A 26,530-nucleotide genomic window follows, 5' to 3' on the forward strand; every position below is an offset into this window, starting at 1 on the left:
ACCGAGTGCACGTCAAACTGCTTGCGATTCGCCAGCTACATTCATTCCCACACCATTCTGAGTTTCACAGAAGACTCAGTTGAGTCTCAGTTGAATCCCTTGTTTAGTCGCTCTTTTAGTCACCGGAACCTTGTAAAGATCACGCATATATTCCCATACGTTTTCCTCCAAGTACTGCAGTTAGTCCCGTTTCAAAACTTCCCTCTGGTTATGGAAAACCGAACTGACAAAAGTCACGAGGTTCTCCGGACATACCTGATATGTTTGCTTTTTCGGTTGAGGCTCCGGTGCCAGCGCACGCTGATGTTGTTGCGGTGGCGGCGCATTTGTTGCTGGGGCCTGTCGAGTCGGTGGAGGTGTTGGCGGTGGTTGACTGGATCGTCGGCTCGTTCGTAATTGCGACTGAACACGTGCGTACAAGTTCTCCGCTTCTAAAGCCTCGTTCTCGGCCGCTGCGCGAGCATTGTACTCAGCCTCTGAAACACAGAATGAAGACACCGTCACTCAAGAAGACAACTGTGGTTTTTCTGTGGGCCAGGCCCAGAACTTTGCATCGTCGATCGGTTCCGATACGCACGACTTCGTCCGCAGCTGTAGTAATCAATAGCCTCCGGAAACATATTGATTTTAGTCGTTTAGTTTTCAAACCAATCTCAGACTGAAATAGTCCCGGTTAGCTGGGTGGGCTAATTCCACTAAGAAGTATAGCCAATATTGTAGCTCACAGTAACACGTAACACGTAACACGTTAGTTCACAGTAACACGTTCACAGAAGAACACGTAAGTACGGACACGGGTGTAGTATGTACACGCGGCCAACTGATCCGCTTTCGTGGCGGGTAAGCAAACAACAAGGTCACCTATCCAGTCAACCCACAGCACTCACGTGAGCATATCCATCGGACACGCACCCAATCAGCCACCCAAGTCACACGCCAGATCGATGGTGGAGCGACGAGCGGACACGCACACGCACACGCGCAACTCTCTGACACAGCGAAGCAGCTACGACAGCCAGAAAAACGAAGATCCCAAATCAGGACTAACCCGACAGTTCTGCATGACCGTGGCGTTGGTTAAACTGATCTACCTTCGTGAGGTTCCGCATAATGAAACCCCTAGAATCCTTAGTTAGGTATCTATGTACTTTGTTCTACCCACCACCCTACTGTTTCCACAGGAAGACTGTTGAAATGGCAGACATCGAACTTTGTGAGAATTCAAATCTTTCAGGAGTCACACAGCGAGAAATTCGATGAGTTGGTGTTGAGGATTCTCGACCTTGGACAAACAAACAACCGAATATAAGTCTAGCGAATAGAAGTCTAGCGTTACTGTTCTCCTTAGATTCGAACATCTGAAGACTATCAAAAAGGGTCCCACTCACGAGGAATGTCGTACCACTTCAAAGAAAGTTGGCTAAACGTGATGTGTTCACCTAAGACCAGAGAAGTGTTCAATCTTGGTGGGGGAACAGGAATTGATCTCTATTGGCACTCTATATATAAGACAAAGCGCGCTTATCTTATATTTAGTCTCACCTTGTAATCACGCAGCCTTTCGATTAAAAAAACTATTTTTTCACATGTTGTGGGTTAAAGCGAGTTCTCTGAAGCAAGATGTGTGTTTCGACGTAGTCCTTCCGAAATGTGAAGAGTCACTTTTCCCCGAATCAGCTACTTTCTGGTAAGCTGAATGTTGGTTTCATTTTGCAGTCTAGCAGGATGCACTGGTCCCCGCAATATCGATAATAAGCAGCTTTGAATTGAGAATCGATTGATTTCCCTTTAAAAATGGTTACCAGATTTTGTGAGCGACAGCTGAACAACCTTCCGACACGAAAGAGTCAACAGACCACATACAAAGTGGTCTCATCGATTGAGTTCACGTGACCGAAATAGTCATTCAACGGGTCGTGTAAGCTCGTCCATGACTGAAGGTCTTCTGAGCAAACCATACGCACCTACAGAGGGCATATTAACTCGGAACACAAGCTACCTGAAGCCGCCGTGGCTACTTGGTCATTTTTTTTTGTCGAAAACCGTAGTTTCGTTTGCATTCGTAGCAGAGGAAGTGTAAAGAGATGTCAGCAGTTCGCAACTAATGTTTCTTGAACCACCTCGCTTTGAGAATGATTATTCCCCTGCTCTATTTTTAGTATTTAAGGAGACATGGCTTACACTCGTTTAACTGAACATTGCCCACTTTTCTGGCCATGCGCATTCTTCATTTACGCTTTGTTTTTTATGTTCCGTTCACTGTTCCGTTTCTTTCAGCCCATACTGAAAGCAAGGCAGTCTCATAGAGTAAATTTACGTTTATCGGAAATCAATCATTCTGTGCAATCCACGAGGCTAAATTCCAATTCTGAGTGGTTGAATACAACTAAGAAAACTACTCACAAGGTTGCTGAAAAATCCCTACAGCCCAACGACCGGTTTCGCCCTTTTTGGGGCTCAGCAGTTAGGCGCAGTCCCCGAGTTTCCGTCAACTTTATGTTCTACTTGAACCCGAATTGGACTGTTTTCGAGCAGTACACTCATTTGCAAATCAATTTGGTTTTAACGGGAGACTCATCATAAACGAGTGATTCACAAACAAAACAAAATTGATTTGCAAATTAGTGTACTTTTCACAACCAAGAAACCTTGTTTGGACACAGCGAATAAGCTTTCTCGATAAAGTCAACAGACAATTTTTCTACAGTCTGCTTAAGGTCTGCCACAAAGCCCTGCTATGAGCACGGAGCTTCTAAGACTTGAGTTCACATATTCACCCACACATTTTAATCACAGTAACCGGCAAGTATACACTTGCACTATTAACTTACGTCTTTCGATACGGCGTAGATCCAGCGCCTGAGGTCGGGGTCGATTGAAAGCCGAGTTCAACTCACTGGTGCGTTCCACTTTCTTTAGTTGAGCTAATTTTTTGAAAGGATTTTCTAGAAAAAAGTAACGGAACTGGTCAGAAGTAGTGTTTCAGAAAAAGATAGTTGTGCGTTTCAAAACGGGGATCTTGTACGGGAGGGAGGTGACAATCATTCCGTCCAAACTGTGAGATCAAACCAAGCTGTTAATTTCAGTCGAAGATACTGACATCTTTGACCCTTGATCCGCACTCGCCTATTGTGTGCCTGCACATCCTGAGGTGTGTCAGAATGCTGTGATGAAACTATGAGCGGATCAAAGCTATACCATTAGTCATTTAATGGAACACATGGTTGGCCGGAGATAGTACTGCAAAACGTCCAGTCCGCTGAACTTGACAAGGTCGCAAACGGATATCTTCAGTTTTTATAGTACTTTACATGTCAAAGGATTTCTTCTTGGAACTCGTTGATCAGACATAAGACACCACTACTTGATTTGGCACTTAAACATTACCATGACAAGGACTCATCGCTCCAGTTGTTCCTAGACTCTGATTGGTTACGTGAGCCTTGCCTTGGCGCACTGTGATTGGCTGAAATGAGTTGGCAAGCTACGATACGCAGACTTGATTCAACACTTGCTGAGTGCTGGACAAGTGAGTCATAGTTAATTAGCTTTTTAAATTCACAGCTTTTTATGCGAACTAATAAGTTCAACACCATAAATATATGTGTACATATGTATGTATAATAGATATGGATGAAACTTGCAGAAAACCAACCTGGCTCAACATGACGAAGATCTGGACGGAAATCGATCTGTGGTTCAATCACCAACACCGTCTCCGCGGAGGCCTCACCCAAATTGTTCCGAGCGACAGCAAGAACCTTTTGGGTACACGGTGAACCGACACGATGAAATTCCAAATGACTGATGCCCCCGTCTTGGTAAACTCGCCAGTTTCCACCACCACCTGTCTAAATCGTTTGAATACCGGGGGAAGCAAAACCAACCAACAGTAGAAAGATTATCACAGAAACCTCTGTCTGGCGAATTACAGGCTATTTAACTACGATTCACGAATGGTCTAAGACGCGCATCGGAATGTGGGAGGGAAACCTGCGTTTTAATTTAACAAGATGAGATAATTGAAGTGCAAATGTGTTCATCCAATGAACGGATCTTTGGTTGGCAGTAGACAAGAGAAACGTGTTTTTACAGTGTACAATGGTACCTGCTGGGATGCGATGTTGTAATGCTTGTCCTTTCAGACCGAATCCAACGTTGTTCATCGTCTCTGGTTGTGAATAAGATGTGTACTTACATTTCCTGCAGCCTTCTTTTCACCCGCTTCAATATGGCCAGTGCCGTGGATGAGAGTCAGTCACAACTCATCGTAACATATGAGTTATGTTTTTCACACATCTGAGTAGTAAATCAATCGGTAACCAACTGCCATACCAGGCAAGAAGGCTGAGTTACTGCCAAGTCGTTCAAGCCTCAACATGAACACTGAGATACCAAGGTTGAATTCGTACCACTAACTGTCCGATCAATAAATTTGAACGATAAGCGCTGAACTATCTCAAGTCGTTTGACACACCTGTCGTTAGCAGATTTACTCTGTCATCAGGAAAATGGGACCGTCTAAACTAGATGAATATGCGGACGAGAATATGCTCGGTGATGCAAGAGTATACTTCCGAATGACTGGCCTTGGAAGTCGTCCGCACAAATCAATAATGCATATCCCTCGGTTATACTGAATGGTCCCGTTGAACCGAGAACAGAGCGCAGTAATTGAGTCAGGTTTATTGTACCCAGCCGAGATTCGATTCAACTCTTGGTCTGGAGATTCACAAGCACTGATGTCGCTGACAGCTCGCGGAAACGACAAGCCTGATTGATATTCACGTGATCTGCACTCGACCAGTGATGATGTGATGACGTGATTTGGGCATCAACAAAAGTTCTGCAAAACTATGGCATGAATTCATCGGATTTATGGTCTACTCATTCCCCGCCGTCCCAGATAAAACTTCGAGAAGGAAACAGTTCTGTCTCTATCAAAAACTTAGTCTGTATGCACCAGTGAGTGAACAGACCCCAAAATTCTCTTCAAAGACGTTGTTAAAAACCACCCCTTAAAGTCATGAACTACGGTACAGTTTCCTCGGGGTAGCTGCTCGAAGAGAACCGTACACAGACATAATTTGGAAATGATACACCCGGTTTCTAAAGGATGGATCATGTGATGTAACATTGCGAATTACTGACACTCGATTTAATGGTGATCGATAGTATGTTTGAAGCCCATCAGAAATGGGTCCTCTTCTTAGATAGAGTTCCACATTTTGTATGTTTTCGTTGAATAAAATGTTTCGTAGAGTTTAACCACTACGGCTGCACACTGATACGAATGTGGAAAACGGAACTAAACACGATGGACTAAGCAAGCATCACGTGAATTTGGGTAGACAAGATGGATTCGGCTAATTGGGGCCTTATTAGACGAATAACGCGAACCAATGGTCCAGTAACCGCCCGAATACCACCTAGGCACTGCCAACTGTTGTACGTCGATTTTTTATCGACCTAAAGTATTGTGGTCGAGGGGTATTTCATCGAATAATTCAAATGAAAGCGGAACAGTTGTGCAGTCTCTCTTGGCTAGTAAACGCAGGTTAACTGAACTTGGCGCACCGGAATCCAAAGATCAAATATCAAGCCTACTTTACTACTTAAAGAGCACAAGTAGGCTAACGAGGGTGCAAAATATTCAACCGGGTCTCGGAAAAACCCAGACGTACTAACAGTGTGCAGCCGAAAGCCTATGATCAACGCATACTTCTTGTATAGTTCAACATCTCCATTGAAGGGGAACGTTTGGATACTGTACACTCGTCTTCGTTCCTCTGTGACACTATCTTGGTGCCCAACAGTCATGCCACCCGAAGGAAGCACGAGGGCTGGGTACTGTCAGGGCTTAGACAGGGGAATTCGAGAAGCAGAGATCAGCTTCGAACCACGGAGCTTCCGGTCAGTAAATTCGCGCTCTAATTACTGAGCTATCTAGCTCTATTACCACAATCTTTCTTATAACGTACCTTTGAGTCATACTGTGCCAATCCGCACTGTTTTGAATCAGTTCTTCTCACTTATTCAAACGTAGTTTGTCCATAGAAAGGCTGTACAATTTGAACGACCTAAGAGAAACGCTGATTCGTTTCCCAACAGAGATTTCGTCCCATGGGTTAAACCAATCAACGCTGAAAAGCTGAGAGTAGCGGCGCTCTGTCCTGTCTAGATGAGAGCCAAGCAAATTCCTCATTACGCACTCGTGTCCAAGTGGTTAAGGGTCCCCACTGCTAGCAAGAAGGTCAGGGATTACGAGATCTTCTGCTGGAGTTTCGTGAGATGCGCACTGCTGATGATTCCCTAGAAGGATGAAACAGCTGTACAGCGATTCTTGACAGTTTCAGCATAGATTGATTTCACATGTAATCTCAGTCAAACTTATCGAATCTTTTCAAGTAAACCACAACAGGGTTTTTAGTTTGGCCCACCGTCCCTCCTAAACCGGTTTCCCAAACAATGAGAAAGAAAAAGTACATTTTTGAAGGTATCTACATCCTTACTCAAACGTTCGTGTGCGAAACACCAGCTGCGTGTGCACGTTCAATTAAAATGGCTTGTTTGAATTTATGCCGATAAGCCACCAGTATGATTGGCCACAATCCAGCCAACCATGATCGATTCTGGCTGTAAAATCGATAGCCCATGATTTTCAAATATGACCGCAATCTATTCTGCCTGAGTGTTACTCTATTTCGAAATCGTGCTTCCTTCTCTCTGAAAACCTAGCTCGATGTCCCAACGACTCTAATGTCACAAAATCTATATGGAATTCGGAATTTCCTAAGTTCTATCTTCTGCTGACTAGCTTTTAGTGAAGTTTGAAGCACCATTCAAAATCGAGCGGAGTTTCGTTACGGCTTCTGCTTTCGCGTTCAACATTCACGCCACCAGCCTGTGTGCTTATATGAACCAATTTGTTCCGAACCTTACCAGCCGAAAAGACGTTCAAATCATGAACCAGCATTTTCGAAACGAAGCATCGGTATGGCACCAATTTCCATATGCACTCTGTGTGTACATGTGTGTGTATCCGGACGGATTTTGCTGTTAGTTTGCCCACTGAATGCATGGAAGAACAATCGTGGGGCGCTACTCGGTAGAACAAAGTGTGCGCGTGCACGCATATTGTCATTTGTGCTGGTTAGTGACCGCGGAAAGGCCGATAGGTAGAAGACACAAACGAAATGCGTATCCCTGTTTTTTCCCGTAGTTCGCACACACCGAGTGTGACATAAATAGCAACCTGGTGTGGGGCAGCGAGGTGTGGACCCCAACGGAAATCAGTCTTCCCTTACACGCTCGATCGATAGGTACAGCAGGAACTGACATAATGCCAACCAGCCCACGTCCTAATCGATTGATTCAGTTCGGCTAAAAATTCTGCAGTATTCCGTTAGAATTTAGCGCCTTCAAACACAGTAGTATTCTTTGAACTACCAGTTTCGTAAAAAAAACACCACTGGCGCGAAAGTACACCAGACAAGCGGTGCAGTATTGTAAACAGTTTGTTGTCCGAAAGTAGTTACTTTCCTGCCGTTTTTTCGAGACGATTACGTGACCGGTTCATTAAAAACAATCGAGTCGAATACTAATCTCTGGCTGGAATACGTTCGCTGAAGAAATAGATCTTGACAACTTGTTCACCAAGAGAACTTAAGTCTTTTCGATTGCACATAGTCTAAGATGGGAAATGGTGGGGATTTCTAGAGGTTCTGACAGATGCTATCGTTACTATCCTTATTGAACCTTTGGGTGCCTGAATACACCAGCAGGTTGCCTAAGGGCTCTGATACTGCCAGGTTGACCAAGCCTAAACAGGGGAAGTCGAGAGGCAGGGGTCGGGTTCGAACCGCGGACCTTCTGATCAGCGCATCCGCGACGTTCGGATACATGCTGGAACTGCTAGCCATTCGGCTACGAGCATCTGATCAGTGGTGTGATTAACTCTCACTCAAGAATGACAGCGTCAGCTGCCCTTCAGTCACGTGGCCCACACCACTCGGTCATACATGTCTACTGACTCCTCGAGTGAGGACTACTCAGACGGAAGTTTCACTGTGAAATTGTTCTTTCTCTGAGCTACTTGGAGATTGATAGTTGTGTAGGGAGATTTGGCAATTTCGCTCTACCATTGAAGCTAGTCTATGGTTATTCTAAACAGGATAACAAATTTGCGGTAATCGAACCTACCGATGCCAACAGTTCGCCGTCCAAGTACCACTGGACCCTTGGCCGAGGGAATCCTCCAGCCTTGACCAAGAACCGCGCCGGATTGCCTTCGGTAACTGTGAGAGCAACTGGAAGGATGTCGAACGACGGAGCAGATGGAGGTTCTTCATCCTCGATTGGCGGTCGGTCGTATCTAGGCGGAATGTGCAAAGGAATTGACTTTCATAAGGGACCTAGTCCGTCACAGAAACTTTGGTTCTCAACCATGCGAAGGTATGCACAACCCATGTTTAAAAGCTTTTTTTTTCAAAAAGGAGNGTTCAAAGACCCAATCATACTTCCAGTTGAGAGTTAAAAAAATGTTCAACGAAAGAGTTCCGAGAATCGTCTCACTGAAACCATTAGCCGTATTTTCGTACTGTAATTTAAAAAAAATTATAGTTCTGGAGGTCGGTTTTCTGTTATGGTTTCATTCACTGAGGATAAGGAGCACATGAATATGAGATCCACGCGTTAGAGGGAATGACTCAAAACTGGTCGCTGACGTCGAACGGTTCTGTTTGTCCGACAAAGCAGCGAGTGAGGGCTAAGGGCAGGGCTGTATTTGGTTGCTTGACACAGGATCCGTTTTTCTCGTCTCACGTTTTTCATACGGAGAGACGCTAGTTACCCACGGGACTCGGTTGACTAGAAAAGGCTTTCGTGCTTGATTGCCAGGGAGCGCAATAACCGGGCATGGGCTGTCGAACGGTCTTGGTACCATTATGAGTCCTGTGCCGTCAAAAAGCATTCTACGACATTTACAACACATTAATCCAAAGGCCGTCGTCTGCGATCTTTGGTCACCCCCTAAGCTGCAACTGCCCAATAGGCGTGTGTCGTGTGCGTCCCTGTGTCATTGTATCCCTATCACCTTAGATTATCACGTTTGCTGACAGTAACATCGTAAAAAACATGCGACGATCGATATGTCATAGGAATATTTGTTAGGAGAGTTGACGGAAACTCGAGGACAAAGCCCACCTGATGAAGAGAAGGGTTGAAACCAGTTGTGGGCTGTCGAGGAATTTTAGGCAAACTTAAAGGTTCTTTTCGGGAAGGTCAGACTCCTGAAAATAGCCCCCAGAATTCCCGGAACCTAATGAGACCCGAAAACACCATCATAATCTCAATAAGAAAGCCGGCAAGCATCAGGACCAGCCAATCAACCAATCAATTCAGCAAAAGCCGATGAGTACTCATGCACGCCACATTATCATGACCGCTTATGATCACAGCTCAGACACGGTCAATAGTGATCAGTGTTCACTAAACGTCTGTCAGACAGCCTGGATCAATGTCAAAAAGTGGCCTTCAAATAGCGCGAGACCATTGTAACTTTGGTACTCGCTGGTTCGCAATAAAACTGTTTTGTTCCTTGTCGGTGAGTTCTCTTCTAGGCACAAAGGCACTGAACAGCAGTTAGATATGACCGTAACCAAGATGCTGTCAAATAATAGGGTGTGGGGAAAGCAGGGGGAATTAGAACGATGTTCACCGGTTGAAAATTTGGTGGACATAAAAGGAGCTCTTGCTAGTTTGTTTGAAAAATACTTAAACAAAGGGATAGAGAATGGAAAACTTCCACCAACAGAAGAAACGTTAAAAATTGCACCAGCTTCACCCTTAATTCCATCATTCCATACTGAGGCACGTTTTTAACCTGCTAACAACTCAGTTCCTGTCTGTGTTCAAAACAGCCTGTATGCTGGTTTGCAGTTTTGAAGTTCAGCTCTTGTTGCTGCGGTGTGAATCCAGCTTCCATCTGGCCCCCGAAGCGGTTGCAGAAGCGCTAATCAGCGCTTCTATCCCGAAGCGGTTGCAGAAGCGCTAATCAGCTAACCCACAGGAACGCTACACGTTCTATACTGATGAAGTTGGAATTGGATTTATTTGGGGCAGCGAAAAATGGCGTTAATTACAAGCTTTGTCTGGTTCATTCGAGCTGATGAAGTTGGACTTGGATTTATTTGAGGCAGCGAAAAACGGCGTTTAGTACAAGCTTTGTCTGGTTCATTCGTGAACTTTCACATGCTCCGTTCGCAAATTTTATCATCTGAGGTCTGTAAGGAAGAAATTTGCTCAATGTTTTTATCACTACTAGTATTATTATGCATTACTGTTATGTGCGTCAGTTGGAGTTGTAAAGGAATACTATGAGTGCACTGTTTGCCAATCGATCAATCGGTGTGCGATCAGCTGTCATGAATCGTTTTGCCCTGTCAATCAAGAGGAAGAGAGCCTGTTATCAAAGAGGTGAGCCATCAGTGCTGTTATCACCGACTGCGCACGAATTGGCTGTTCTTTGAATGTGAATCAGAGGCAACTAACATTGATTAACGCGCTTTTGGGTAGAACAGTTGGTTTATAATTGTGCCTGTCACCAAACTCCCCAGAGGAATTTGTACTGCTTGGACGGGAGGGTGCTAATTCCTGCTGCTCCCAATAGCTAGTAAAGTAGTTCGGAGTTCTGGAAGCAATCCTTTTGGACTCGTCAGTAAACGGGGTCATAGGAAAAATAGCAACTGTAACGCACGGAACCAAACATAGGGTGATTGAACTGTCATTCCATTGTGGCGGACTGCAGTTTATATCCTAAAATGTGACTTTTGGATAGATGATAGTCCTGTCGGGGGAATCGAACCAGTGACCTAACACTTGGGAGTTGCGCAGGCAGATGTCACGTGATGATGGAGAGGACAGAAACATGGTGAAAAACTTGTAATTTCCAGGTGCGTAAGTATACACGGGGCGAGTAGCTAACTTATCAGAACGATTTCGAGACGGCATAGTTGTTAGGGAAGGAACTTGACCAGAAGGTCTATGGTTCGAACCCGGTAACACAAATGTTCCTGTCTAGGACAGCGTGACCGTGTAGTATTTCAGGCCCTGTAAATCCCCTAACGCTATGGCAACTAGGCACCGAAAGAGCGTTACAACTGAACTATCGTATTATATTATATTAAGAAGTTACCAGAACATTTTTTTGGTCAAAGGGAGCTCAGGACTTCGGGTCTACACCAGAATAAGATGTATTTCAGGACTAATCAAGTCCGAATTTGTTTGCTGTCGGACTTCTCTCGACTGTGTGCAGCGCACTGGACTTCCACGGAAGAATTTCATCGACGGGCGAATCGCTGAAGTTAATGTCTTCAAGATATTTGATATACTGGGTCCAGAGTAAACAGATTGCTTACTTCATAAAGGAAACTACTCGCAAGCTTGCTGAAAACTCTTCGACAGCCCACGACCAGTTTCGCCCTCCCAGTTCGGGCTTATCAGGTAGGCGCAGTCCCCGAGTTTCCATCAACCTTATGTTCTACCTGAACCCAAATTGGACTATCTTCGAGAAATACACTCATTTGCAAATCAATTTGGTTTTCACGTGAAAACCAAATTGATTTGCAAATGAGTGTATTTCTCGAAGACTGTTTACTTCGGTCGTCAGGAGAAATAATCCACCTACAGCCCTGCTGTTAGAGGTTCCCGACATGAAATTCCCCAGTTATCATGACGTACTTACCCAGACATCTGTTCGCTTCCCCAGTTATCCAGACTTTGCAGATACGAGACAGACTCCTTTGAAAGCACAGAGTTTGTCACAATACTGGCCTCGGGGCTACATCTGAAGAAGAGAAACAAAGCAAACTCGTTAGTAAATTTGTTTGTTTGGTAGAATACGCTAAAAAAAATGGACGTGTCGACATATTTGTCCCGAGGGTGTTAGATCACCATCACGGTGCAAAGTTCATCAAAGAGAGAGAGAGACAGTATCAACTTACTGAGTTCAACCAACATTGAGAGAGAGAGAGACAGTATCAACTTACTGAAGTTCAACCACATTGCTCTGAACCTGTCCCAGAGAATTCTTTGCCATACACCAGTAGGCTCCGTTATCCTCCGGGTAACAGTACAATATGTCCAGTACGGCAAATCCACGATCCAGAATGGCGTTGAAACGACAGCCTAGAAACGAACGGCATGAACGTGAGTCTCCACGAAAGGATAGCTTACCACTAGTGCCAACTGATCGATTTTTCTACGATGGGATCCGCTCTACCGGGGTTGACCGCCGCCCTTACTGTGAGAATACATTTAGTGCACACAACACAGATACTACTAATGGGCAGCAAACAAGTAGCAAAATAAACGGTAACGAAGACACTGAGCACGAGAGTTGGATATCATCTGTGTCAGCGAAAAGGACTTGTTGTGATCAGTATTGTGACCACGTTCCAAGAAAAGATGCAAAATGAACAAATTCAATCAAATCCATTCCGCCCTAGAGTATGCCTGATCAATACGTTTAAAAATTCATCGATTACACGGAGTCATCATTTTCTTAAAATTCAAAAAGAACCATATTTCTGTGCCATCCCAGTTGATCAATATCTGCACGACGCACCCCACAAACCTCTTTGGGGATTCGAACTAAGAACCTTTCGATTGATCGAAAAATATTATACCACGCCACCATCAATCAATAGTAGTTGAAGTCACGTGATCCAGCGCTGACTAAGTGACGATGTTGCAAAGAAAAATATACACATTTGTAAACGAATTTGGTTTTTCGAGAGACTCATCTGGTCCCCAGCTGAATCCCTCGTTTATGATGTTTCCTATGCGACTCTTTTTCCGGTAGACTGCTTATTTTAGCAGATGATGAGAGGTTAGAAGAACAAGACTCGGAACCAAGCATATCTAGCTAACCGGGATTAGGGAGAAATAACCAATGACCAAACAGAACCAGTTGAAATTTGGGCGAAACCACAACAATTTGTCAGTAGTGAGATACTGATCGTTAAATTGAGCTGGATTTTTCTACGCTTTCTACTAATAAATACGTGACATTACGATATATGTGTGTCCGGTTAGACCGAACCTTCCAACTGACTGCACCCTATCGCTGTTGGGGAGAGTATGGGATCATGCAAAACTGCAAAGATATTGGTAGAAGTCGCTGTTGCTTCTGCCTCGTTTTCCAGTGCCGTTACTCGATATTTTGTCCGTTGATTGAGCCCACTGTATGTTGAAAAATCTGAGCTCTAATGGGAAACATGAGCAGTGCTCATCGCAATTAACTACGATAGGGAGACGCAAACCCGCGATCTTCAGGATATTAAACATTTGGAGAGGTGTGAAAAAGATTGATTCCATTTAACAAGAAGAGATCTCTTCCTCAGGAAGAGATCTGCTCACACCACCAACACTATCGCCCATGTGGGTCGTTCCTCTGATGAACTAAAAAGGTACTAGAGCGTTTGTTCTTTGGTCGTTCGGGTTGGCGTTGGGCACACAGGCATTCTGTCATACCTGACAACTCCCTATTTACGGATGTGAATCGTCCCAAAGACTGTCGAATGCCAACCATATTTTCGTTTCAAAGTTCGCAGCCTGAAAACGATGGCGCCTCGGATCATTTAATATGAGCAACGCGTACATTAGCCAACTGGTTCGCTTCATGTGGCCCATGAGTCGAATTCGTTAGGAGTTTGACTTCTTGTGAATGGTCACTTATCCAATCTTCACAAAGGATTCTAGGAGTTCTAGGGGTTCACAATCCCCAGGCCAAGAGTTCAACTTATCATAGCGTCTTTTTTCATTCTGTTCCATTCATCTGTCATTTGAAATGAGGGGACAATAATCCAGCTTTTCTTAATCTTTTTATCCATACAATTTAAACCTTGAAATTCTATACTACTTTGTCACCTCTGATCAAGAGAATGAAAGAGAAGCGTTGGAGCATCTTTCATTGAAAATGTGGCTGATTTTATCGATCCTTTTTTTAAATTGTTATCCTCCGTTCGTCCGGCCCAGTCGACAACAAGCTTTCATGTGACCTTGACATGGATCGAGCCCAATGATTGGCTTAACCGCTTGCTCTGCTAGATACCGTTATCGTAAACACCTAACTGTATGCCAACCAAAGCTCTCAGCGCACCATCTTCCCGACATCACACTTCCCACAAAAGGTAGGTTCCCATGGAACCCTCATAGTTAAATCTTCTTCTGTTTGTATGAAGACACTGGGAGATTTTTAATGGAGGTTTCGTTTTGTAGATGAAGCTAATCTATGCGGGAAAAGTTCATTAGAACTGTAAGCTTTATCAAACTTGCTGTGAAGCATCAGCAGTGCGGTTCTCACGAAACTCCGGAGAGCTTTGGACTAGCTACCTTTAGCTAACAGATTGTACACAAAATTGGAAATTTCCGGATCTCACCCTACTAACAATCTACAAGTAGCTTACAGAGAATGAAATTCATTCGAAGAGTGAAGGTGTCACCTGTTAGGCCATCAACTGAGGAGTCAGGGAACACGTGTGATCACGTGGTGTGGATTCCGTGCCAAGTAAAGAAAACAACTTTTACGTACCCATACTAACTGGCTTCCCATCCTTGTACCACTCGACTTCCAAACTGCTGTCGTTTGCCGGTTCGATGATGGTCTCGAAATGCGCCGGAGCTGATTCACGCAGTCCCGTTTGTGGGTTCAAGGGCTTGACAAACTGTGGGAGGCGCGTGGACTTTGGTTCGTCTCGATATCGTGTTCCGCGAGCCAAGCCATTCTGCATCATCTGATTTTCCATGGCAGCCAGATTGGCAATCATCGATTCGTCAGGGAGTTGTGAGTCGGTGATGACATTTTCCTCAGGTATAACACTATTACGGGAGAAAATTAGATGTTAGTAGTTCACTCCGGACACTTTAATGACCTGAAAATCGGACTTCACGATACTTTCAGGCGGACCCCTAGTTCGATGTGCTCAGGAAATTGCCCACGTGTTGAGACAAGTATTCAGCCATGTTACCGGTGTGAAGGGGAGCAGCCTACAGTGTGGAGTTATGTGTTGAAATCTCATTTGCACTGTGTATTTGAAAATTTAACATAATTGGGCGCCCTCTTGAACTTTACTGAAAGTTCTTTTCAGATTGAATAACTATGGACAAGCAGTGCAGAACGGTTCGATATTTCCCGTACCAGCCTTCCATCGGATTCGGAAGAGGTGCTTTGACGCCTGGTCAGATACTACTCATACTGCTTATCAGTAGTATGCACCATCAGGTTGGTAGTCTAACCGAATTGACTTCTTAGCTGGAGATCCCTTATCTTGTCAAATGTTTTTTGGAAAGCAGTTTAGTTTCTTCTCAGAGCTATTTCTATGAGAAACTTATCGTTGTTCCCCTACGAAAAATGGTCAACCACAGATGGCTTTGCGAAGTAAGAGAACCACCGCACTACCAGCAAAATAGCTCATGCATTGCAGCCCACTCCCTCGCAATCGCTCCGTAAACAAAGTACACGAGGGGCTAGGTTGGTTTTGCAATGTCGTTTGTTCAGCTGTTCGGCGAAAATTTTACGATGGGGTTCAGGGATTCATGGAAGAAGGTTTTCAAATCAACAGCCCGGCATCCTCCTTTAACACTCATTAAGGGGGATCATGTGGCCACTGGTCAAAGCCTCAACCAAACTGTAGGAATATCACACGCAAAGGCGTGTGCTGCATGCAGTCACTGGTCAGTTCAACAACAGCCAATGGCGTCTATACATCTTCCCGCAGAACCCTGTGGATAAAGCGCTGTTGTGCCCTCGGTGCTTGCTTCAAAAAAGTCTCCTGCCTAATAAAAAGTCATCATCATCATCTCTTAGTTATGACAAGTTGTGTTCTGTGGGATCCAGTACATAACGCGCGGGACTACCGGTTCAATAACCCGAGTTCGAACCCCATATGAGCAACTGATATAGAGCGAATTCGGAATACAAGTTTGCAATGGCTACAGTAATTTTGACTTCATCTCATCAGGTGTAGTCTATATCTTCTAAATTTTTCATAAAAATACTTCCTTTTCACAGCCGAAATGCCCAAATGGAACACCCTCAATAAGGCTGTTCTTCGGAGCGACTCTTCTCGAGAGATCATGTCAACGAGTGATGCTTCCCACAGGGACACATTTTGACCAATCACATATGCGGAACTACATAAATAGACTAGGTGAACGAGTGAATGCATGTCACGTGACCATCACTCCTTCTTCGTTTATATGATTCAGCAATGAAACGAGTTGAGAACAGCCAGAAAGTCCTCATAAAGTCAGATTTTATAGAGACACGTGTATTGGAAAGAACTTTTGAGCGCATTTTGTCTTCCAAATCATGACTGCTATGTGCTTTTATGTCAGTAACTGACGTGAGTGAACCAAACAAAAGTTACTGAGTAGCATCTATGGATATGCTGTTTTTGGAGGGAGTTTGGTGCATTGTTCCACAGAATTACACAGTCGTCAAGGTCATCTCCAGGGCAAAATCAATCACAGTTCTCTCACACTAAGCGATAACAAGGTGTTGCATGTCACAAAGCCTCGATGACGTGGCATCCAATTCTACTTGGTTCCACTTGATCCTCCCCGCGGAGGTCCTGTGTCTCTTAATACTTGTTTAAGTCCCCGTTGACTATCAGAAAACGAAAATAGTTATTTTTTGCCACCCTTCGTCACCTCTGGTTCCGGCTTGATGCTGATTAGTCTTTCAAGGACACTGTACTCCACTGTGGTCCACTCCATGACACTGTAGAGATCAGAGGCGTGATATTTGCAGTTAGAAGGTGAAAAGTCTCTCAGCGTTTGAACATTGGTGTCTCTGGGTCTGCTGGCTATATCAGCTCGGCAACACAAAGTCACATTGGAACAGGAAAGAGGCAAGCCGGCTAAGTAAACCTACAAGCTGGTCATATTCACTGGGCTAGGCTTGTCTGGCTGAGTAGTTAGTACCTCAGAATAGTGTTTGATTCAATCAACCAACCGCAAAACGGAAGCAACCGCAATTTGGGAGTGAACGATGAACCAGTAGATGGCAGCTTCCGGGAGAAGGTACAGCAGTGACTAGCGACGGTGACGGAGACGACCAGGGCCCACATCTCACCGGCCGCCATCAACCATTAGTTGTCCCGATTCCTTCTCGACAAGAGGATAATGACCATCTGAAGTCCTTATAAACGGATTGATCATCTTGATTGCCTCCCCCACACTGTCTGCTTTGTCATGTGACAGCCGGAACCAACCTACAACACTGTTTGTAGCTGATAGCTGTCTTAAGCGAATTATTGCTTATGGGATTAGGAGAAAAGATGGGTTAACAGACACCTTCGGAAAGGGCTTCGTAACGTAGATCGGTATAACGCAACCGAACAACTGCAGTGATTCAGGTTATCATCATTTGACCGCGCGACCCGACTCGACATCCGTGAAAAGCTTTGTTTGATTGTTGGTCCTACTAGTGCCTCCCACACGAATTCGCGGCTTGACACAGAACCACAGCAGAGCCTGCGTCGATAACATCTCATTGATGACTTGGACTGAATGTTTCTTGACAGATAGCCTATGATGTTCATCTCTCAGTTTTCTTCTTTGATGTCCGCTATGCTCAATAAATTCTGTCAGATGTCAACATCCTATTTCTTACAACCAGATGACTTGACTTAATCAAACCATCAATCAGTCGATCTTTGTTCTTAAGCTGATTTATTCAATGATATGTCTACAACCGCTCAATTATTGCAACCAGATTCACTTGTTTTTTGTGTGCAGCTTTTACTTGGATTCCATATTGTTTCTAATATTTAAAGTCACCAGACTCTTCTGCCGTCAGGTTATCCAAAATACATTTCTTTCCACTTAAAAGCACTGTTGATTAACCTGAGAGCCATGAAGGTCCACTTCACTGTTTCTTAGCTAAGAAAAACTGATCTGGTGTCGTGCTATGACCGGCAGAACGTTGCTCACAGTGTACCGCTATCGTCTACGCACACCAGCCAATCAGGTTGCAGCTTCACTCGTACAGCCAATCAGGTGGCACGTTCACTCAACGCACGCTGGGGCGTCGGCTCAACCGACCAAACTTGGGTTGATTCATACTCCGACCGTCGGTCTATCCGTCACGTGGCAAAGCCGATTCCAGCCGGTCTTGGGTGGACTTAAAGATAACTAACCAATACCTGCTGGTCTGAGGGAACACGAAATGTTCGCCAACTCAGAGGTGATCCCGTGCTTTCCATATCGCCGTTTGTCTACCCATTATCTAATTTCCACATAATGCTGCCACCCTGAACAAAGTTGACTAGTTTTTCATCTTTCATGTATGGGTTCAACTCTGATCAGTTCTCCCCTCGAAGTACTAATATCAGTTTATTTCGGACAAGCGCCTTTGCCAGTAGTTGTCCGAAATGGTTATTCAAGGAGGTTGTTGGCTGCCGACACTGCTGTAACCAGCGCTTATCTCTGGATTCCGGTGAGTCCAAATATACTGCTGACATTCGGCTTCCATAAACCGAAGAGTCCAGATTGTCACACACTGACAAACTGTGTCCAGGAGGGGTGAAACACATCAGGAGTTACGTGCAAAACAAAACGATTGGCCGAAATTTGAGCGCTCAGTCATATGACTAGACTGCTAATAGAGGAAGCCTCCACAACTCACTTGATGTGGCAACTCGATGACTGATCTTGACCGGAGTCGTTGGTGGCAACACACGAATAATCACCCGTGTCATCCTCGTTAGTGTACAGGAATTCCAAAACAGCGTAGCCGCGATCGAAAATAGTGTTGAAACGAGAGGCTAGAGAAGAGAAAGAGGGGGAGGATGAGGAAATTGACGTTTGAATCGGCAAACAGATTAATTGAGTCAAAAAGGTTGAAGGATTTACAACTCAAAAAGATACAGAAATTAGGCTGTACGACTGAGTTCGTCAGTCGATCGATTTTCTGAAATTGGACGATCTGGGTTTATCGGAGACAGAGAGATACCAGACCCAACTTGGTGCACAGTTTTGTGCGTCTCCATGACCGAAAAAGCTGATCCGGTGGGAGGTCCCTGTGAAACTAGCGGATTGGTCAATCAATAGAAGTTCAGAGTGATACAGTCTCCCGGCCAACCAGGTCAAGGTTGGAAAAGCTGTAAAAGTTAGGATTTTGAGCAAAAGGTTTTGGTTGTGGGGCTTATCGGTTCTCCGGGTTACAACATTTCGGCGGTATCTCTTCCTGCGTATAACCATAATCGGTAAACATCGTACCACGAACCACCTCGTCTCACTTACCACACACACAAAGGTGGTATGGTAAAACAGAGCACTTCTGGTACCACGCCAGTGGTGTACCATAACCCTTCTGCGATCACAGTGACAAGCGACCTATACGTCATCACCATAACCACGCCTAATTTCGGCTTGAGGAAATGTCCACCTGTATATCACGTATTTTATCGCATTTTCCTCTCTCAGATCCTTTAATCCCTGTTTCGGTCAGAGCGTTTAATGTGGTAACCCCACAAGAAAAAGGCCAACAACCCGGTCTAGTGATCACTTATGAAAACTGAATAATAGCCCTTTTCAGTCTAAAGCATGCAGCAAACTTTTGTCTGCTGTCTGTCAATCGTTGCTCACAGAGAAATTGAGACTCTGTTTCGTTCTGCGAACTCGTTCGAAGCAAACTGATCCGACAGAAATGGAATTGCTCAAGTGGGAACACTTGTTTCCACTCCTGGAGAGAAAATTATCAAAACAGTTGAGTTCGAGATAGTTCAGAGATTAAAGCAGACAAGAGAGTCCGTGGTTCGAACCCGACCCCGGCTCTCGCCTAGGATTGGGTAACCTGGCCTCGTGCTTCTTTCAGAGGGCATGACAGCTAAGCACCGAAGGAGTGTTACAGCCAAACGAATGAAATGTGCGGGGTGAGCACCTTCGAAACAAAAAAGCAATCGTAAGCCGTCCTGCTTTCTTGTGATATTCAGGGTGTGTAGACACCCTTGATACACACCTCACGGTGGTGTTATGATGCCAACGCTAGCCGTTGAGAAGCTAGTTAGCATTCATAGTAGAAAGTCCTCTGAGTTACTTCGATGAGAACGCCTGGACGGGAATAAACCTTGTTAGCTAGAATTCTGTCGCCGATGAAACCGGTGGCATCTAAAAGCCCCTTCGATTCTCACTACCAGAGACTCACATGCGGACAGTGGCTTTCCATTCTTGTACCACTCTACACGCAGACTGCTGTCCCCGGCGGGTCGCACACGAGCAGTCACATTGGTCTGTTCCCCCTCGCTCACGTTAATCTGTCCGACCGGATGTTGGACGAACTGTGGAGGTCCGGTCGAGTCAAGACCGTCAATACTGGCCGAATTTCTCATTGGCTAGAGGTGTGTGGAGGAAGCAAGAAAAACAGGTGAAAATAAACTATCACATTGTCCCGAAAATGTTGGAAGAAAGTGATCCGGAATGAAACGGACATGCATCACTATTCGTTTTATTTAAATATATCCTGAAATGTAGAAACCGTAGTCCTCAAAGAAACAAATTTTATGCGGCCTCTTGAAATTCAAGAGGTCAGTTTTGTCGAATTCTGGCTACTATGGACCGAAGAAATTGCCATCGTCTTCTTTGGGAAAAAGAAAGATTCATCAAGCTCTCCATCTGGGATGGTAGCAGACAGGGAGCCAATAAACAGAAGGTCACGTGACTTGAACTGTGCGACTGAAGAATGAGTCGCACCATATCCTGCCCAGCTAAATTGCTGGTCGGCCACTCGAGATCTCAAGTCATAAATTTATTGCTGGATTCAAGTGAAAAGCCTCCTGATTGAAACACTCACATCACCATCAATGCGGAAGGTGCTGCCCGTCCAGCTAGTCAGCTGATTTCGTACACTCAAGTTTTCCAGACGGTGTATTGATTATCGATAGATCACTACCATCAATCTATACGTGACTCAGAGGACGAATAATTGCACAAGAATAGCGAAACTCTCGGCTGACAAGTCGTCACTCGAGGAACCAATCATTGTGTGTGACCACGTGATATGGTCTAACGTTTCCAGGGTTAGTGGCGCGATATCCTGTCTAATTGTGAGTCAAGCACACTGCCGGTCAAGTGTTCACACTATTAGCCGGGAGGGCGCGGGTTCTAACCTCCCTGCTAGAGTTCCGTGGAATACTCAAAGTTGCTTAGTCTCATTAAGCATCTCGGCTTCTCAGCATAGATTGCCTTCACTTGCACTCTCCGTGGCAGCCACGAAATGAAGAGGAAGAGAGAAATTTTTAAATTTAAAACTTTCCTTAACGTATTGATTATGACTTTGATCGCTGGTATGGGGACAATATTCTGATCTACGCTTTTCTCTATGAGGAGAGTACACTACGTACGGGATTGACTGACGTGCTCACATTAAATCAACAGCAGTAACGCAATACGATGGAGAACGGGACTTCCTGGTGAAAGAACACGGTACGAAGGCAGTTGAAAGAGACTACCGAAGCGTCCTGAAGTCATTTGGGGAGATCTGTAGACTGGCCAATCAGATTGACTGCAAAACGCCTCAGTTCTCATACTCCTCCTTTGTTCTTTTTCTTCTTCACAGATTTGACTTTTTCACCAAATTCCATCAAAAGTGAAGTAATCTTTGGATGAAAGAAACGTTTGTTCCGCAAGGGGTACTAACAAGGTACATGTTTAAAATTCAAATGTTACTGAATCTACCGAAGTAATGAGGAAAGCCCCTCACCGCGGAGCTATTCATTGACAGACGCCAAATAAACAGTTGCAAAACTATTGAACAGGAAAGTAAATGTCTGATATGCACATAGTTTCAAAAAAAAGAACATTCGCACGCGTCTTCTTGAAATTTCGTAGATATTCACTGACTACCACGCCACTGTAAGCAAATGCTGCAAGGTGGTTTCACAAGTTTCGTAATAAACCCCACCTTCCATAAGATGCGAGGCGGGGTTACGAGAAAACCACATACTACACACTTGCCTCATTAATAGCATCCAACGTTACACTGGTAGTTGGGAGCATGGGCGCTTACCGTAATCCCAAAATGTCGTATATTTAACAGATTGATCGTATTCACATCCCTCGAGCCCTCCTTTCCTGGCGGGTCCAAACAAGACGGAGAAACAACTGGGATCGTGTTTCGCTGTTATTAGAGCTCATCAGCTCTGCACATCCTTGGCAGTGCCGGCGTGTGAATTCGGGAGATCCAACATGCGAGGAGAGCGTGTTACCACTGCCGCATCAGTGTATGCTGGATGCACTTGAATTCCCACGTTTGAACAGGCGGGTATAACTGGTTAGCCCGATATCCTGGAATTCAAATCCGGCACGGCCTCTGGAAATGCACTGCTGATGAGCTCTAATAAGAGCTGAAAATACCAGTTTCCCTTCGACCAAGTTGCGCCCTCGAAAAGCGATCTTGTCTTTGCTTCAGGTGAATGGATTCCTTCCGCAAGGGCATCCCTGTTTTGTGACAATTTAGGATTTGGTATCGCCCTGGAGGTCGACGTGTCGAACAGTTTCAGAACCATTAGTTTAAGCAAAACCCTAGAATGGTTTACTTTGGTGTTATCGAAACTTGGTTGCGCCCATCACATTATGTTTGGAATTTTCCCGGTATGTGCGCCATAGGATCATCATCTTCATCATCATCATCAAAGACAGCAAAGTCAGTTTTGGCTCTGATGCTTCACTGCCGTACACGCCATAGGTTTCCAAATTCCAATAGACCACCAGGATAGACTTAAGTCCATCAAATTAATCGGGGATAACAAAGAGTTTCATCAGGCCTTCTTCGAGACAGAAACCACTCTTTGGGAGGAGGGGGGTTCATGTTACTCAACAACACCAGCCGCTCTTTGACCAAACGTTTAAGAGTTCAAGCTTGCAACCCGGAGATCGCAGGTTCCAGACTCTCTAGAGTTTCGTGAGATGCGCACTGCTGAAGATTCCTTCAGAGGGAAGAAGCAGCTGTGTAGTGCTTCTTGATCCTCCAGTAAACACTGCCTTTACTTACAAGACGAAACCTACCCCAGGTACCTAGTCATGTGTCAGCTGGGTATCTCAAATTGGAAAGATCTGAAAAACGAGCTCTTCGTTGTAGGGGGAATCCACACCTTGTGAATCAGTGGAGTGCTCTTTACCCGGAATCGTGTGGTGATCTCTCAAAAACTCTCAAATGCTGCTGGACTGCAGTGAAGGATGACCTAACTCGGAGGGAGGCTTGTTGAGAGGGACTACTGCAAGTCATCGTAAACAAATTTCATATAGCCCAGATAGACATTTTGTATCTTGGTCTACAATGCCAGAAAGATACCAACGATGGTGCCCGCCTGATACTATTTTGTCAACATTTTCAAAAAACACCGAATTTCTGACATTTTTGAGAAAAGCTATTGACCTTGTTTCTTCACCATTTCTCCCTGTGTTTATGTTTCTTCGCACAGCTCCCCGACGATTCGTCCCAGTGGACAAAATTATTCACGTTGGTGATTCCGTTTTGTCCAGTGTCAGTGAATAGATTTTAGGCACATTACAGCACCGTGTGTGTCTGGCACGTTTTCCCGAGTTAGCTTCCGACATTTCTGCGGTTGTCCGAAAATTCTGGCGTGCCGGCAGCCAAATATCGATTGAACGCTGAACAAAATGTCGAATTCCAACATGCAGTCAAATGGGGTCCGATTTCAGGCGCTATCATCGGGGATTTCGCGTCGTTCTGTAGGATTAAGCCCATCTGTCCGTAAGTGAAAGAATCTCGCATACATCTAGCTGAATTTTTGACCTGAAGCTGACCGATGCGACTGGTGATTTCGGCGCCGCAGTCAACGGAAGCTCATCGTTCCACGAATCTCCGTCTGCAGCCGTGTAGAAACCGTGTACAGACGGGGAATGACTATAGAAACGACTGGGAAGTGATGAGGGAACACGTCAGGTCAACTGTCAAACGAATGTCTTTGCCCAGCAGGAAGTCAGCAAACACCAATGTACTTCGCCAACACACCAGCGTGACCTTAAGTCTGAAAACCGTGGGAATAATCGGCCGCGTGTACTGTTTGCATCTATGGCATACCGAATCGGGCACGGTCACTCTACACCACACTTATGCGTTGCGTCTATCTTGCTATACGTGTAACTAGCCAGGACTGACCTTCGATCACGATTAGTTGTTCGGTTCCTTTGGCTGCTCTGTTGTGCACAACTACCAACTCATCGCTACACACAACTGCACTCCCCAATAACGCACTGATGATTTCACCTCGATTGGCGATGAAACGGTTGCAGTCTAATTGCCCTGCAAGCCTAATAGCAGTAATGTCACTCTTTGACACGACACTGTTTAAAAGCTCGCTAAAAACCTTTAGGTAACTCACTAATGACTTCTTCCTTCTGGAAGTTTACCAGTGAATCCCTCGCTTGAAAGATCCCCCACCTTGACACCTGTGTACATCTTGACGTTCAAGTAGAACATAAGGCTGACGAAAACTTGGGATTACGTGTACCTGATTAACCTCAAGAAGGACAAAACCGGTCGTGTTCTGCTGAGCACTCGTCAAGACTGAACTGATACTCACCAAACTTGCTTTGACACCCCTTATTTCCGAGTATTTCCTTCGAACAATGGGCACCTGGTTGATAACTTTGAAGGAAACCTGCGCAAGCTGCTAGAAGAATCTCCAAGAGACATCTGAACCCAATGAAATACTTTTTTGCAGCCATTTCACCTAACTGCCCTCAATACAAGGAGAACCTGACGGTCAAGAAAATCCGTTCGGGCGTTGACCCTCAACACGGATTGATGTGGACCTCACTGGTCTCTACATCAAGGCTAGAAGGAACCTCTCCCAGTGAGTGATTTCCCCATTCTTTGATGGATGTCTTTGACTGGAACCATGTTCATTTGGCATGAACAAAAAGATGGTGATGGATCCAACTACACTCCTCATTTAAGTAGTATGAAAGGGTTAGTCAAATTCTTCGGCGATGGACTGTATAAAGTCTCTAACTTGCAAGTGAACTAAGAGATCAGTCCACATTTGATTTACGAATCTGCATGAAAATGGTGTGACTGAACGAAAAGCAGGCAGTACGTACGCATTTCAAAACTTGTACCGATCAATATTTTGACCGCAACCTTGGAAACAAGTGCCCCAGGATGATGACCAAGGTAAAGTGCAATGAACAGAGGTAACTTGCTCGAAATTAAACAAATTTTCTGTTACCATCTTAGCTCAAGGTAGCTCAGTGGTGAAATTACTGCCCGAAAGGACCTTGGTTCGAGCCAAACATTGACATCTCGACTGCTCCTGTCCAGACCAAATTAACGTGACAATATCTCAGCCGTTGTACTTCCTTTGGGTGGAAGCGTAGCATTTAGGTACCCAAAAGGTGTCCCGACTGAACGATCGATCGATCGATTGTTTGTTGCAATATGGGATGAAGATATTGTCCGCCGATTCGAACCCACTTCGAATTTCGGAGGCCTAGTGTTCAAAGTACAGGTTTGGAAGAGTTTGGAGCTTCCAAGAACCGACTGATCAAGAAATAATATCCGAGCCGCATTGTACGGCTGTTTCATTCTGATTGGGAATCATCAGCAGTGCGCACCTCATGGAATTTGATCAGAAAGTTTAGTATCAGCCACGAGCAGCTGAACAGGAGCATGACTGCTTTTGTAATGCACTACGCATAAGGTTGCTGAAAACTCCTCGACTAACTAACTTAACTAACTCGCCCTTAGACAGGATGCGAAGCAGCTCCTCACGCAACCTCCATTCTAAAGGTAGGTCAGGTGTAGAATAAAATTCTGCCAGTGAGTTAACCTTCCATCTGAGAAGTGATCACCTGAGAAGCCAATCAGTGGATATGGCAACTGGCGATGGATGAGTGGTTCTATATCCTGTATAAGCGCTAGCCAGTCGTACTGTTGATCAATCGGCCGTGGGTGGACGTCTACTAGCAAGTAAGTCACGGGTTGGAGACTTCCTAATTGGTGGCTGAGAGCGAGAGATGTCTCAGAGTTTAGAAAGCGCATTTGTTGACCAGAAGGTCCGTGGTTCGAACCCGGCCTCTGCATCTCGACTTCCCCTGTCTGGGCTTGGGCAACCTAGCAGTACCCAAGCCCTCGTCGTTCCTTTGGGTGGCATGCTGGCTATGCACCGAAGGGGTGTTACGGCTGATGCTTACCAATAAGGATGAAGGAGGTGTACAGTGCTTCCCGAGTTTTCAGCATGAACTGGCACCGTTTAGAGAAAGAAATATTCGCTACGCTCACTTGCTGCTCCACACAACTGAGTTTTGTGAACCTCAGTGGTTAAGACGGGAAAGTGCTGGTCGGAAGGTAGACTAAAACCAATTCTGTTCATTCGATTGTCCTCCCGAGATGTGTGACATCTTTTGTAATCTTAGCCCTTGTGCTTTTTCACTTCACATGGCAGTCAAGCATTCAAGGTTGATCAACTCGTTTCGCTCCTGTTTCGATCCAAAGGGTACC

General features: G+C 45.0%; 1 protein-coding gene across 1 annotated transcript in view; it reads right to left on the reverse strand.

The window, feature by feature from the left end:
• Positions 1 to 26,530, reverse strand: part of T265_03713 (hypothetical protein) — a gene marked incomplete at both ends in the record, with an annotated part of 37,943 nt that overhangs the window by 6,050 nt on the left and 5,363 nt on the right. Inside the window, 9 exons of the mRNA XM_009168260.1 lie at positions 256 to 476; positions 2,832 to 2,945; positions 3,656 to 3,851; positions 8,203 to 8,374; positions 11,744 to 11,845; positions 12,048 to 12,186; positions 14,594 to 14,880; positions 18,692 to 18,830; positions 20,213 to 20,399. Coding sequence (XP_009166524.1) covers positions 256 to 476; positions 2,832 to 2,945; positions 3,656 to 3,851; positions 8,203 to 8,374; positions 11,744 to 11,845; positions 12,048 to 12,186; positions 14,594 to 14,880; positions 18,692 to 18,830; positions 20,213 to 20,399 — 1,557 coding nt within the window. The remainder of the gene's footprint in view (positions 1 to 255; positions 477 to 2,831; positions 2,946 to 3,655; positions 3,852 to 8,202; positions 8,375 to 11,743; positions 11,846 to 12,047; positions 12,187 to 14,593; positions 14,881 to 18,691; positions 18,831 to 20,212; positions 20,400 to 26,530) is intronic.

The sequence above is a fragment of the Opisthorchis viverrini genome, assembly GCF_000715545.1.
Source record: "Opisthorchis viverrini unplaced genomic scaffold opera_v5_54, whole genome shotgun sequence".
NCBI classification, from domain to species: Eukaryota; Metazoa; Platyhelminthes; class Trematoda; order Opisthorchiida; family Opisthorchiidae; genus Opisthorchis; species Opisthorchis viverrini.